The sequence below is a fragment of the Loxodonta africana genome, chromosome 10 (genome assembly GCF_030014295.1).
Source record: "Loxodonta africana isolate mLoxAfr1 chromosome 10, mLoxAfr1.hap2, whole genome shotgun sequence".
NCBI classification, from domain to species: Eukaryota; Metazoa; Chordata; class Mammalia; order Proboscidea; family Elephantidae; genus Loxodonta; species Loxodonta africana.
This window is the reverse complement of record NC_087351.1, coordinates 25118500-25133170: the sequence shown is the minus strand read 5'-3', so window position 1 is coordinate 25133170 and position 14671 is coordinate 25118500. Positions and strand designations below refer to the sequence as shown.

Below are 14671 nucleotides of genomic sequence, written 5' to 3'. Positions count from 1 at the left end.
GAAGAGATCTATATTTATGCCTATTCCCAAGAAAGGTGATCCAACCCAAAGTGGAAATTATAGAACAATATCATTAATATCACATGCAAGCAAAATTTTGCTGAAGATCATTCAAAAACAGCTGCAGCAGTATATCGACACGGAACTGCCAGAAATTCAGGCTGGGTTCAGAAGAGGATGTGGAACCAGGGATTTCATTACTGATGTTAGATGGATCCTGGCTGAAAGCAGAGAATACCAGAAGGATGTTTACCTGTGTTTTATTGACTATGCAAAGGCATTCGACTGTGTGGGTCATAACAAATTATGGATAACATTGCAAAGAATGGGAATTCCAGAACACTTAATTGTGCTCATGAGGAAACTTTACATAGATCCAGAGGCAGTTGTTCAGACAGATCAAGGGGAATACTGATTGGTTTAAAGTCAGGAAAGGTGTGTGCCTGGGTTGTATTCTTTCACCATACCTAGCCAATCTGTATGCTAAGCAAATAATATGAGTAGCTGGACTATATGAAGAAGAACAGGGCATCAAGAGTGGCGGAAGACTCATTAACAACCTGCGTTATGCAAATGACACAATCTTGCTTGCTGAAAGTGAAGAGCACTTGAAGCACTTACTAATGAAGATCAAAGACCACAGCCTTCAGTATGGATTGCACCTCAACATAAAGAAAACAAAAATCCTCACAACTGGACCAACAATCAACATCATGATAAATGGAGAAAAGTTTGAAGTTGTCAAGGATTTCATTTTACTTGGATCCACAATCAACAGCCATGGAAGCAGCAGTCAAGAAATCAAAAGATGCATCACATTGGGTAAATGTGCTGCAAAGGACCTCTTTAAAGTGTTGAAGAGCAAAGATGTCACCTTGAAGACTAAGGTGCTCCTGACCCAAGCCATGGTATTTTCAATGGCATCATATGCATGTGAAAGCTGGACAATGAATAAGGAAGACCGAAGAAAAATTGACCCCTTTGAACTGTGGTGTTGGTGAAGAATGTTCAATACACCATGGACTACCGAAAGAATGAAGAAATCTGTCTTGGAAGAAGTACAACCAGAATGCTCCTTAGAGGCAAGGATGGTGAGACTGCATCTTACATTCTTTGGACATGTTGTCAGGAGGGATGAGTCCCTGGAGAAGGACATCATGCTTGGCAGAGTACAGGGTCAGTGGAAAAGAGGAAGACCCTCAACGAGGTGGATTGACACAGTGTCTGCAAGAACAAGCGCAAGCATAACAGTGATTGTAAGGATGGCTCAGCACTGGGCGGTGTTTCATTCTGTTGTGCATAGGATCACCATGAGTCAGAACCGACTCGATGGCACCTACCGACAGCAACAACTTGGATAGGAAAATTGTTTACTCTTCGAAATTATAATCATAACCAAACCTGTTGTTGTCCAGTCAATTTCAACTCATAGCGACCCTATAGGACAGAGTAGAACTGCCCTGTAGAGTTTCCAAGAGCACCTGGTGGATGTGAATTGCCGACCTTTTGGTTTGCAGCCATAGCACTTAACCACTACACCACCAGGGTTTATAGGATTTTCCATATATAAACTCACAGTTTGAATTTATACTCTCTGCACAGTCAGAACTTTAATCTGAAAAAAATTAACATAAAATATAGTTCTTTCCAGGGGTCAATGAAATTCTTGGAGGATTTTGAAAAATAAGGAAAAAAAAACTTTTTAGTGGGCCACACACTCTTAACATTGGCCACACAGGATTTTGGCACAAGAAGGCCTGTTAAATTTGAGTTCACAGTTAAACTCACAAAGCACTTGGGGAGCATACTTACAATAAACAGGAATTAGAAGACAGAATAAACAGTAGACTAACCTCCCCTTCCTCACTTAAAAAAACACTTAAGTAAGTAATAAATCTATTGGAAAAAGATATGAAGTTAATATGCTTAAAAATGGTTAAATATTCAAGGTGAATAAAAAAGAGATAATATTACTGAAAAAAAATAAAAGCAGGTGATTTATTCTCTTGGGAAAATGATTTTTTCTTCTTGTGTATTTCTCCTAATTACCACTGAAAATGTGGGCATTTTCTTTGAAAAATTAATAATGATAATAATACTCTAAGAGTTGGAGAAGAAGACACACAGGCTAGGGACTCAAGGAATGAGCTGGTGGTAAGTACCCTAGGTATTCTTTTTGATTATATTTACTAGACTTGGAGATTAAAAAGCCAGAAATTTAGAAAAGTCAAGGAGAGCTAGAGAAAGAAAGAACGGAGGAGGGGGGAGGGAGTCGTGGGGAAGGGAAGGGAAAGGAAAGAAAAAGAAAGAGACAAGCAAGGAAGGAAGGCCTACTCTCTGTATCCATAGGATCAGGAAAGAGGTAGCCTAAAATACAGAAAAGTTTTACAGAGTAACCACTGTACTCCAGCCAAACATCACACACACACACACACACACAAACTTGGCACCATCCCCACTCATGTTAGCAAAGGGCAAGTGGGGGATCCTAGACTTCTACTTCCCCTTCATACCAGGCCCAACTCTCTGCCTTCCGGATCCTGTGGTGGGGTCAAAGAAGGCCAAGCAAAGAGCCAGAACAGCACTCCCATGGGGTGAATGGAGGCCATAAAGTGGTAACAAGGCATTCCTACTACTCCCAGTCTAAGAGGTATCAGTGGAGATCTCATGGAGAGTCAGAACTTTATCTGCCATCATGAAGTACCAAGGAGCCCACACCTTGGATATCAGTGGCTGTAACATGGGAAACCTGGCTTCTACGTCCACCTTGCAGTAACAAGGCAGCATTCCCCTAATCTCCTGTAGGTTGATGTAAGAAACACTCAGCTAAAACAGAAGGTTTAAATGAAGTCCTTTCTTATAATACTCAAAATCTCTAGATTTGAGGAAAAAAATGAAATCTCACCATGAATGAAAAAGGACAATAGATGCCACACCAAGGTGATAGAGATGTTAGGAGTATCTGACAAATATTTTAAAGTGATAGTCATAAAAAAGATTCAATGAACAATTACGAACACACTTGAAACAACTGAAAAAAATAAAAATCCTTAGCAAAGAATAGAAAGTTTCAGCAAAGAAATAGGAGATACAAAGAAAACCAAAACGGAAATTTTAGCAATAACCAAGAAGATAAATAAATTCAGTAAATGGGCTTAACAGCAGAATGGAGGAATTGGAGTAAAGAAGAACAGTGAATTGAACATGTAGCAATAGAATTTACATAAACTAAGAAAATAGACTAAAAGTAAATGAACAGAACACCCCACTCTTAAGGAGGTGGAGCTTAACTCCTTAAGCATGAGGTCCCCATAGTAATTTTCTTCCAAAAAGTATGGAAAGGAGGAAAAAGACTAACTTTACAATAGAGAAAACTAACAAACACTATCTCAGCCAGATAATCAAGATCAACATCGAGAGTGATAAATTATGCTGATAACATGTATCCTTCATATGATGTGATGAGAATGACGTCTTTTTTCCTGTGTTCTTCCTCCAAAAATTCATAACCCTGGACTAATCATGATAAAAACACCTGGTAAATTTCAACTGAGAGAAATTTTATAAGATCACTAACTAGTATGATTCAACGCTGTTAAAATCATCAAAAACAAAGAAGTCCAAGAAACTGTCACAGTCAAGAGAAGTCTAAGGAGACGTGATTGCTAAATGCAACATGGTACCTGAGATGGGACCTGAAATAGAAAGAAAGAGAGAGAGAGAAAGGGAGAAAGAGAGAGAGAGAAAGAAAGACAGAGAGGAAGGAAGGAAGGAAGGAAGGAAGGAAGGAAGGAAGGAAGGAAGGAAGGAAGGAAGGAAGGCAGGCAGGCAGGCAGGCAGGCAGGCAGGCAGGCAGGCAGGCAGGCAGGCAGGCAGGCAGGCAGGAAGGAAGGAAGGAAGGAAGGAAGGAAGGAAGGAAGGAAGGAAGGAAGGAAGAAACAACACTTTACTTACCGAGAAAAAACAATTCAAATGACAGTGGCTTTAACATCAGAAGCCATGTTGGTCAGAAGGAAGTGCCATAAGATATTTCAAGCCCTGAAAGAAAAGGACTGTCAACTCAGAATCCTATACCCAACTAAAATATCATTCATGAATGAAGAAGAAGTAATAACATTATAAGAAGAAGAAAAATTAAGATAATTTGTCACCAGCCTACTGACCCTAAAAGAATGGATAAAAGAATAAACAGAAAAGAAACAATAAAAGAAGGGATCTTGGAACATCTGGAAGGAAGGAAGAACATTGAAAGCAATAATATTGGCATATGCAGTAGATTTTCTCTCATCTCTTTAGCTGTCCAGATCACTCATAATGGTTGAAGAAAAATTATAACACTACTGTGATTTGAAATGTATGAAGAGGAAATATTTAAGACAATTATATTCCTGATGGTGGAGGATAAAGGGACATAAAGGGGGTAAGGTTTGTATGTTTCATTTGAATGGGAAAAATGACAACACAAGTGGGCTGTAGTAAATTATATAGATATAATGTAACATCTAGAACAACCAAATGCTGTCCGAGGAAATACATTCAAAACCTTATATTTAAAGCAAAAGGGCATTTTAATAAATATCCAAGTAACCTACAGGAAGGAAAGAAAAAGGAGATGGATATACATAAGAGGATACAACAGACAACAAACAAAAACGGCAGATGTAAGCCCCAATATATCAATAATTTCATTAAATGTAAATGGTCAAAATACACTGCATAAAAGATAGATATTGGTAGTGAATTAAAAAAAAGAAATTGACCCGATTATGCTGTTGTTGCTAGGTGCCACCAAATTAGCTCCAGCTCACAGCAACCCCACGCACCACAGAATGAAACGCTCCCCCATCCTGCGCCGTCGTGACAATCGTCATCATGTTTGAGCCCATTGTTACAGCCACTGTGTCAACACATCTCGTTGGGGGTCTTCCACTTTTTTTTTGACCTTTGACTTTATCAAGCATGATGTCCTACTCCAGGTACTGATGCCTCCTGACAACGTGCCCAAGGTGTGTGAGACCTAGTCTGGCCATCTTTGCACCTAAGGAGCCCTGTGAGTGTCCTCCCTCCAGGACAGAACTGCCCTGTCCCTGGGCCGTCCCCGGGGCGCTCAGCGTCCTCTGCCAGCACCACGGTTCACAGGCCTCCGTCGTCTCTGGTTCTCCTGAGTCATCGCCCAGCTTTTGCATGCGCATGAGATTGCAGACACCACGGCTTGTGTCAGGTGCGACTTAGATCTAAGGCGACGTCTTTGCTCTTTAACACTGTGAAGAGGCCTTTGCGGCAGGTTTGCCCGAGGCAATGCGTCTTTTGATTTCCTGACTGCTGCTTCCATGGATGTCAATTGTGGATCCAAGTACAATGAAATCCTTGACAACTTCAAACTTTTCTCCGTTTATTGTGATGCTGTTTATTGGTCCAGTTGTGAGGGTATTTGTGTTCTTCATGTTGAGGTGTAATCCACACTGAGGATTGTCGTCTTTGATCTTTATCATTAAGTTCTTCAAGTCCTCATCACTCTCAGCCAGCAAGAGTGTGTCATCTAACACAGGTTGTCAACGAGTCTGTCTCCAGCCCTGACGCCCTGTTCAGCTTCATGTAGCACAGCTGCTTGAATGATTTCCTCAGCAGACAGATTAAATAATTGAAGGTGTAGGAGCTAAAGCAAATGGAAGAAATGATGAAGTAAAGAGGTAAACAAAAGATTCCAAAGGGTGCTTGAGAGGACACAGTAAAGCATTCCTGGTGTTCTCTGCTTTCAGCCAGGGCTCATCTGACGTCAGCAGTGATATCCCTGGTTCCCCGTCCTGTTCTGAATCTGGCTTTAATTTCTGACAGTTCCCTGTCAATGTACTTCTGCAGCCACTTTTGAACGATCTTCAGCAAAATTTTACTTGTGTGTGATATTAATGATATTGTTCAATAATTTTCACTTTTGGTTGGATCACCTTTCTTGGGTCCAGGCAGAAATATGGATCTCTTCCAGTCAGTTGCCCAGGTAGCTGTCTTCCAAATATCTTGGCGTAGATGAGCAAGCACTTCCAGCGCTGCATCTGTTATGGTATTACGTAAATTTCTGGAGGCTTGTTTTTGCCAGTGCCTTCGGTGCAGCTTGGACTTCTTCCTTCAGTACCATTGGCTCCTGATCATATGGTTCAACTTTGGCCAATTCTTTCTGGTATTGTGGCTCTGTGTATTCCTTCCATCTTCTTGTGATGTTTCCTATGCCATTTAATATTTGCCCCATAGAATACATCAATATTGCAACTGGAGGCTTGAATTTTTACTTCAGTTTTTTCGGCTTGGAAAATTCCAAACATGTTCTTCCTTTTTGGTTTTGTACCTCCATGTCTTTGTACATGTCATTATAATACTTCAATTAATTTTGCACTTCAAAGTGGATCAGAAAACGTTTGACCGTATAGAAGTAGAGTGAAATTTTCTTGTTCTTTAAGTATTTCATTCATAGTTTAAAAACTAGGAAACAAAATACTTGCCAGAAAGAAATAAATGAACTATTTTCTCTACATTTCAAAATAAAAAATTAGCAGAACAAATCAAATTATGGTATTGTTGTATCACACCATTAATAAGATTTATTTTAAGAATGCAAATATATTCACTTTTGATGACTCTTTAACGATATTGAATATTTAAGATTAAAAGAGCAACTGATGATACATTACCATTGTCAGGGATCAGATATTCTCTGCTGAGCTTTTGCATCTTTTTTCTTACTAACATGGGGAATATTACTAAACATTCCATCAATTAAATTCTTCATGAAGTACACAGTTTCCCCAAATCTGTTAGAAATTAAGTGCTCATAATTATCAGTGAGTGTGACACAGGGGAATAGCTCTGGGAATTAGGAAAAGTTGACAGTGTTTTTTCTCTCTGGACTTCAGCCATTTCGCCCAGCAAACAGCTAATGACAAGGATTCTCAATGGAACATATTCATCCTCGATAGTCCCAGGTCAATATCCAGTTCTGAATGAAACAGAGAAATGATGAAATGGTGAAATATATTGCCAAGAAGAGGACAAGACCTAAGTCAAGACCTATAACATCTATGATACCTTAGCTCAAATATATGTATAAATCTGATGCACTTTTTTGTAGGACGAGCATTTGATTTAAAAGAGGCAAAAACTTGTTTCAACTTTCACAAAATCTCCATATAATTGAATCAGGTGTGTTTTCTTTATTTTGTGTCAAAAATTTGCTTGAGATTTTCTCTTTGGAAAATGTTAATAAGATCTTTAAATAAAGAGAAACTTGGAGCAATGACTTGGAATATCTGTACTTAGGCTTTTGTTCAAATGCTTTTGTGTTAACAAAAAATTTACATCTATGCCTGGAACATAAAATTTGACTCTGGGTGTTATAGAAAACGGCTTATGAGTCAATTTCAGTAATATTTGGATTGACTAATTGGTGTAAAGGCTTTCCTTCTGATGTACCAAAGACAGTAGACTCTGCCCAAGTATAATAAGGTCACTTTATATTTATCTCAGTTAATCCAAGTGGAGCCTAGCACCTAGACAAAAACGGCATTTGGCCAATGAATACAGAGTCACTCTCCATGAGGATTTCTGACATTTTTCTTTCTCCCCTTCCCATACCCTATTAATTTCTCATTTACTTTCACTAAAAGACAGTCCTAACTTTGACCAAATAATAAGATGTGGCCAAGAACAGGAGGCTTGCTCCTTTTGGTTGACAGTTTTTGGCCCCAAGAAAGAATGCCCTGGAAGGGCATTCCCTCTCACTCTAAGTGATAAGTATGGATTTAAATATCCTTTGGAGCGGCTCAGTTTTAGTTATTTTGTCACAGCATACATTATTCATTCCCTTGATTCTTTTTATACTCGAGATTTTGAAAGAATCTTTGTAAAGTGTAATATAGCAACAAATCATACATAGCAGATATTATGAGGGAGTGTCTTAGTCATCTAGTATGGTTATAACAGAAATACCACAAGCAGATGGCTTTAACAAGCAGAAGTTTATTTTCTCCCAGTCTAGTAGGCTAGAAGTCCAAATTCAGGGTGTCAGCTCCAGGGAAAGCTTTCTCTGTTGGCTCTGGAGGAAGGTCCTTCTCATCAATCTTCCCCTGGACAAGGAGTTTCTCCCTGCAGGATCCCTGGATCCAAAGGATATGCTCTGCTCCTGGTGCTGCTTCTTGATGGTATGAAGTCCCTCTATCTCTCTGCTGGCTTATCTCTTATATATTTCAGAAGACATTGCCTCAAGACACAATCCAATCTTGTAGATTGAATCTTGAGTTATTAACATAACTGCCACTTATCCCACCTCATTAACATCATAGAGGTAGAATTTACAAGACATAGAAAACCACATCAGATGACAAAACGATGGACAATCACACAACACTGGGAATCACGGTCTAGACAAATTGATATATGGATTTCTGGGGGACACAATTCAATCCATGACAGGGAGTAAAGTTTTTCTATCCAATAAATTACAAAGTAAAATGTATCTTTTAAGTAAAATGTATTAGCCATTTTGGGAAAAAAAAAAAAAATATATATATATATATATAACCTCCTACCTTTTTAAATAGAGATGACCCTTACTGTGAAAGTCAATTATGAGTCATTTAATCATATTTAAAGGGATTTTATATCAACTCCCTAAAATAATTCTCTCATTTTTGAATCTGTATAGTTACTTTCACCGTATGTTCTTACTTTTACATTCCATTAGAGACTCTCCTATTGAGAGTAACGAAAGAGTCCTGAAGGCTTGGGATGAAGTTCTTGATTTTTTACTTGCTGGTTGTAAAATCTTGAATATATTAGATAACCTCTCTGAGTCTTAATTTCCTTATATTTCCTTGTCTTCCTACAATCAGATTGTTGTAAAGTTTGATGCTTACTAATTTTATGTAAAACCATTTTCAGATGAAACAGTTTTGTCCACTGACACCATCTTTTTTCCACAATTTTTTATAGAGACTGACACATCGCTTCTAATTACATCAAACAACAACAACAAAAACACACTGCCTTCCTTCAGCTAAGAGATTCTTGAACTTCTAAACTCATTTTTTATGAATGTTCGAATCACAGCCTATCTCCTTGGAAGCTTTTTTGCACTGTTCCAACAAAGCTGCAGAGAAAACATAGGCAGAATGGATTATTTTACAATGTATTGACAAATTGCTTATAATTTCAATTTTTGATTAAGGAGAAAGAATTGTGTTGCTGGATATTTTTCAAAGAATATAGCTTATCTTATTATGTCAGAAAAATCCTAGTTAAAACCTACACATTCTACATCCAGGAACGTTTCTTCAGTAATCATTAGAATGTTACCATTGACCTTCAAATGTTCTACTTTTCAACAATTTTAACTAAAGCAGATTTTTGCTTTTTGTGACTATTATCACTTCATCTGTTGATATTTTTTACCAACATATTAGCCACTTCTGGTTACCTATTCTCACATAGCTCAACGTTAACAGAAAGGGACTTTTCTTTAAACCAAGTCAGCTATCATAACTTCAGAGATTAAACAGTTCTAATGATGTAGTTGTGGGAGTTAAGTAGTAGAAAAAGACAAGACGATAGTAAACCATAGTTAACAACAACAACAACAAAAATCAGGTAAAAAGGTAGGCCTTTTTCTTCTAGATGTGGCCTCTTGGGAATTCTCTAAGAATTAAAACTGCTTGCAGATAATTGTGAGTTGATAATGAACCAGAGCAAGGAAGGTAGTATAAAATCTGGATCCCTTAGCATCCCCTTTTGATTGGGGCCTTTGCAATGTAGTAGAGCTGTTATTTCTTTAGCGTTCGAGGAGCTTAGATTGAACTCACAACTTTATAAAATGTAGTTGTTGGTTTATTTATGATATTTGCACTTTGCAGACATCCTTCATTAGTACAGATCATTGAGAGATAAATATATTTGTCAAAGTTACAGAGAAAACATTTATGAATAAGAATGAATCTAGAGCATTTTAAATTAATGTTAAGAAAAATCCTTTAAAGTTGTGGCTTACTTTTCTCACTCTTGATAATAACAAATGTATCCCTTTTAGGTACTTCTCTTGTACCTTGAGACCATGGACCAGGGAAATTATTCTAGGGTGGCTGAGTTCGTGTTGCTGGGTCTCTCCAGTTCCCGAGAGCTCCAATATTTCTTCTTGGTGTTTTTTAACTTCTTGTACATTGCCATTGTGCTGGGAAATCTCCTCATTATCCTCACAGTAATTTCTGAACCTACCCTGCACACACCCATGTATATCATGCTCAGTAACCTTTCCATTCTTGATGTGTTTCTGGCCACTTACGCAACTCCCAAAATGATCCATGATTTCCTCCATGAACACAAGACCATTTCCTTTGAGGGCTGCATGGCCCAGATATTCTTGCTCCATGTCTTTGCCGGTGGGGAAATGATGCTCCTTGTAGCCATGGCATATGACAGGTATGTAGCTATATGCAAACCCCTCCATTATGCAACCATCATGAACTTGTGCAAATGTACAGGCCTAGTTGTAGGATCTTGGGTCATTGGGGTTATGCACTCTCTGAGCCAGTTGGCTTTCACTGTAAACTTACCTTTCTGTGGCCCAAATGTAGTGGATAGTTATTATTGTGACCTTACTGTGGTCATCAAACTTGCCTGTACAGATACTTATGTTCCTGAAGTTTTGATGCTTTTGGACAGTGGTCTAATGGGGCTGACTTCATTCTTACTCTTGCTCATCTCCTACGTGGTCATCCTGGTCACTGTGCAACATCAGTCTTCAACAGGCATAGCCAAGGCCCGCAGCACCCTGACAGCCCACATCACTGTGGTGACCCTCTTCTTTGGGCCCTGCATCTTCATCTATGCCTGGCCTTTCAGCAATTTCCCAGTGGATAAGGTCCTTTCTGTGTTCTCTACAGTTTTCACACCTATATTAAATCCCATTATTTACACATTGAGAAATAAAGAGGTGAAATCAGCAATGCATAAACTGAAGGGCAGGTACATAAGGTCCAGGCTCCCTATCCAGCAGTCTCTCACAGAGTAGATTTGCTGAATTGAGTGGACAGAAGGAGGTTGATAAATGTAGATTTTACCTTATTCTTGTGACCATTATTATTTTTAACTCAGTTGCTTACAATGATAAATGCAATGTATGTTTTTTAGTTAAGTATTTGTATTAAATAACCCTATACATGATTATGCAATCTCTTTTATATATGTAATATTTGCTATAGTATCTATATAGTGTTGCTATGAGTCGGAATCGACTCAGTGGCAAGTTAGGTTTTTGCTTTATAGTATCTTTAAAATATTTCAAAATTTATATTGTTTGGTTAACATCCACACTCTTCTATATAAAAATAGTGACAAAATGTTCATGAATTATTGTACAATGTAAATTTTATGAATTTAAATACCTGAAAGTTTAGGTTCATAATCCTAGCAACTAAACTAAAATGCTATGTTGCACTATGGTCTAAAGAACTCCTAGAGATTGTAAAATCTCGTTCTAGCACAAAAGTAATCCCATCTGTTCTCATTTTTCACATATTTTACATCAAAACATTTGTGCTCTCAATAAAAAGATCCATAGACTAACTCAACATGTAAAAAAATTTATAAAAATTCAACATAACATTTTTCAAGTCTGCTGTTGTTCCATTTTTTCCTCTTCAAATACAGAACTTCATGGGTCTCTGCACAACACAATTTTTTTTTTTTTTTTTTTGCAGCTTTATAACATAACTTGATGTTGTTCAGGTATCATTGATTCTTTTGTCACTTTTTCTCTAAAACCTTGTTGACATCAAAATATGATAGTTAACCAGTTCTAAATCCAAAAAATATTTATATAGCACAGCACATTAAGCATTAGACACTTAGCAATTCAGCTACATAAAAATAGGACAAGACCCACATTACATATGTTGTGAATCAGGTATTCATCAGTCCTTGATATGGTGTCTGTACACTGGTTCAAGGGCAGATACTCTGGAAAACATCGATCTGAAAACACATTGTGATGTTACTCCAGTGTCATGTGCCAGCCCAACTTTCTCCAAGGTGGTCTCACTCTGGAATGGCAGGTACAGCTGTGCAAAAAATGGACATTGACTCTGTGGAAGTATCCTACTCATGCTATGCATTCACTGTGATTTGGAGCATAACTCACCCCAAGAACTTGTCACCATCATCCTGGTCTTTTTGTTTGGGTGATTCATCAATCTTGCATTCTACTTGCTTCTTTCTTGAACCAGCGTTAGGATCAATGATTACTTGGGTGGCAATGACTGTCTGCAGATACCCTGCATGCAATTTCTCCCCACAGTATGGAAAATAGTTTAAGGCTTTATGTTCATGGTGAGGATTAGTTATTATAGCTGTCGTGTATTCTTCCTTCAAAGCCCACATGACTCTTTTTTTTTTTTTTCTCAAGACTTCAATCCAATTATTCCCTTCATTTTCACAAGAATAGAGGGTTTCCTTCAGAATAGGCAAAATTAGGATCATACCACTGGATGCTTCAAGTAAGGTATCAGGAAACTGACAGGCATTATAGATTGGGCCCTTCTATTCAAAAAGTACTCCATCAGGACAGATTGTGAACTTCTGTTCTCCTAGTATCTCTTTAGAAAATTATTAAGGTCTGCAATGCACCTATTATAGGAACTTGAATTAGACATATCAATGCAGTCACTGGTTTTAAAAAAAACATAAATCCTGGACTAGGAATCTGGTCACTCTATTTTGGAAACACGTGGTTCAGAGTCTGAAGCATAGCCCACTTTGTGAATGAGAGGATACAGCTAGAAACCCACAGAAAACTAGGCAGAAGAGCAAGATCAAACCTCTTCCCGTCCCTTACACTGCCCGTCTAGGAAATGCCATCTCCTGCTGGGTCTGCACTGCATGCCCTCTTCTGCTTTAGCTGCCACTCAAACCACTGACCTTCATTCATAGCCATCTCTGCTGGAGTCAGACACTCATTATGGGTTAGAGAGTCTCATCTCCCAAGCAGAACATTGAGGCATTATCCAGAATGGGAGCAGGTGATTCTGAGAAAATGGCATTTCATGGACCCCAGCCCTGAGCTGTGGGCTCCAGGAACCCTCTACTTATCGGGTTGAAGATAAAGAGCTTCCACTTGGCCAGGCTCTGATCGAAGGATCTCCTTGTTCATTAATATGTATGTGCTGGCGGTGAGGTGACCAGAGCCTAAAGTGATTCACAGGAAGCTCCCATAAGCACTGTCACTCTCCATAATGTGAATATACTCATGTATTTCAAGTGTGATAAACATTTTTCCAATTAAAAAAATTATTAATAATCATTAGTTTAATAAAGACACCATATTCCATTACATATATATTTCATCATTACATATTTTTTTGCTATTTAGATATTTTCTGTAAGTTTTTGATCCTCTTCCTCCAAGGTTTCCCAGACTTTGTCAGGAAAACACAATATGAGTATTCTAAACTTTCTTCATATATCTTTCAAAATTGCTTTTCAGATTATTTTCCTCACTGCATGCTAAGCACAGATTTCTGCATCATTGAGAATAATATTTTAATATGTTAATTTAGGGAGCAAGTTCTATTTCGCATTTCCTTGATTTCTAATGAAATTTTCATCTCTTGTAACATGTATATTATGCTATTTGTATTATTTTTCATTGTTTATTTTCTTTAATTACCTGTTCTAAATTGCAAACAACCTGAAGATAAGCACTCTGCCTTATTCATCCTTGAATTGCTGTTCTGTGGTTTTGGATGTAGTAGATACTCAATTTTTAAAAGTTAATGAATTAAATTTAACTGAGGGATACAGAAAAATAAGACATATTCTATATTGCCCAAGTGATTTATAGTTTTGCTCTATTTCCATATTTTGCTGTATCTATTTACAGCAGCAGTCGCTGGGTGGTACAATTGGCTAATACACTCAGCAACTGACTGAAAGGTTGGAGGTTCAAGTCCATCCAGCGGTACCTCAGAAGAAAGGCATGGTGAACTACTTCTGAAAAATTAGCCATTGAAAACCCAATGAAGCACAGTTCTACACTGACACACACCTGGTTGCCATGAGTCGGAGTCAATTTGATGGCAAATGGAAATGGATTATTACAGCAATTACAATGTGGCTTGAAACAATTCTTATTTCACAGAGCCCACAGAGAGAATAAAAGTTACTTCATGAGAATCTAATGATAACCGTAAAAAATGCCCAGACATCTTGCCTGTGAATAAATATTCATAAGAAAATAATGCCATACTAGTAACAAGAGGCTAAAAATAGGTTTGGGCATGAGTCTTAGAAATGTGAATCCCTAGGTAGAAATAATACCTGCTAGTCTATGACATAAAAGACCTTGTTAGTAATGGTTCCACTGGGAAAAATTTATCCTTCAAAGACAAATACAATTTCATCTCCACCTCCTCTTAAACAGAGAGTGTAAAGTACAAGTGAGACAGATTGAAAACAGTATAAGATCACATTCCTACTGTCACGATAGCTCAGGTTATTATGGTGCAACTTCTGAAATAAAAAGAGTCGACAAATGTAAACTCAGTAAAGTCTATATGGCAACACAGCAATGACTCATGTAAGTTTTGATACTTTTGTCACTTCAAAAAAAGCTCTTTATAAACAACATATTTTAATA

The 14671-nt window shown here is 37.8% G+C and overlaps 1 protein-coding gene across 1 annotated transcript; it reads left to right on the top strand.

Annotated features, from left to right (window-relative positions):
- The first annotated feature begins 8969 nt into the window (after positions 1-8969).
- On the top strand, positions 8970-11123 carry LOC100675228 (olfactory receptor 4K15-like). Its single transcript, XM_064292230.1, has one exon. It carries the CDS (start codon positions 10094-10096, stop codon positions 11048-11050), a length of 957 nt encoding a protein of 318 aa, XP_064148300.1. The 5' UTR covers positions 8970-10093; the 3' UTR covers positions 11051-11123.
- The last annotated feature ends 3548 nt before the right edge of the window (positions 11124-14671 follow it).

What these genes read in the sequence shown, in the direction of transcription:
- LOC100675228 (XM_064292230.1), top strand. Translation starts at nt 10,094, where the DNA reads ATGGACCAGGGAAATTATTCTAGGGTGGCTGAGTTCGTGTTGCTGGGT.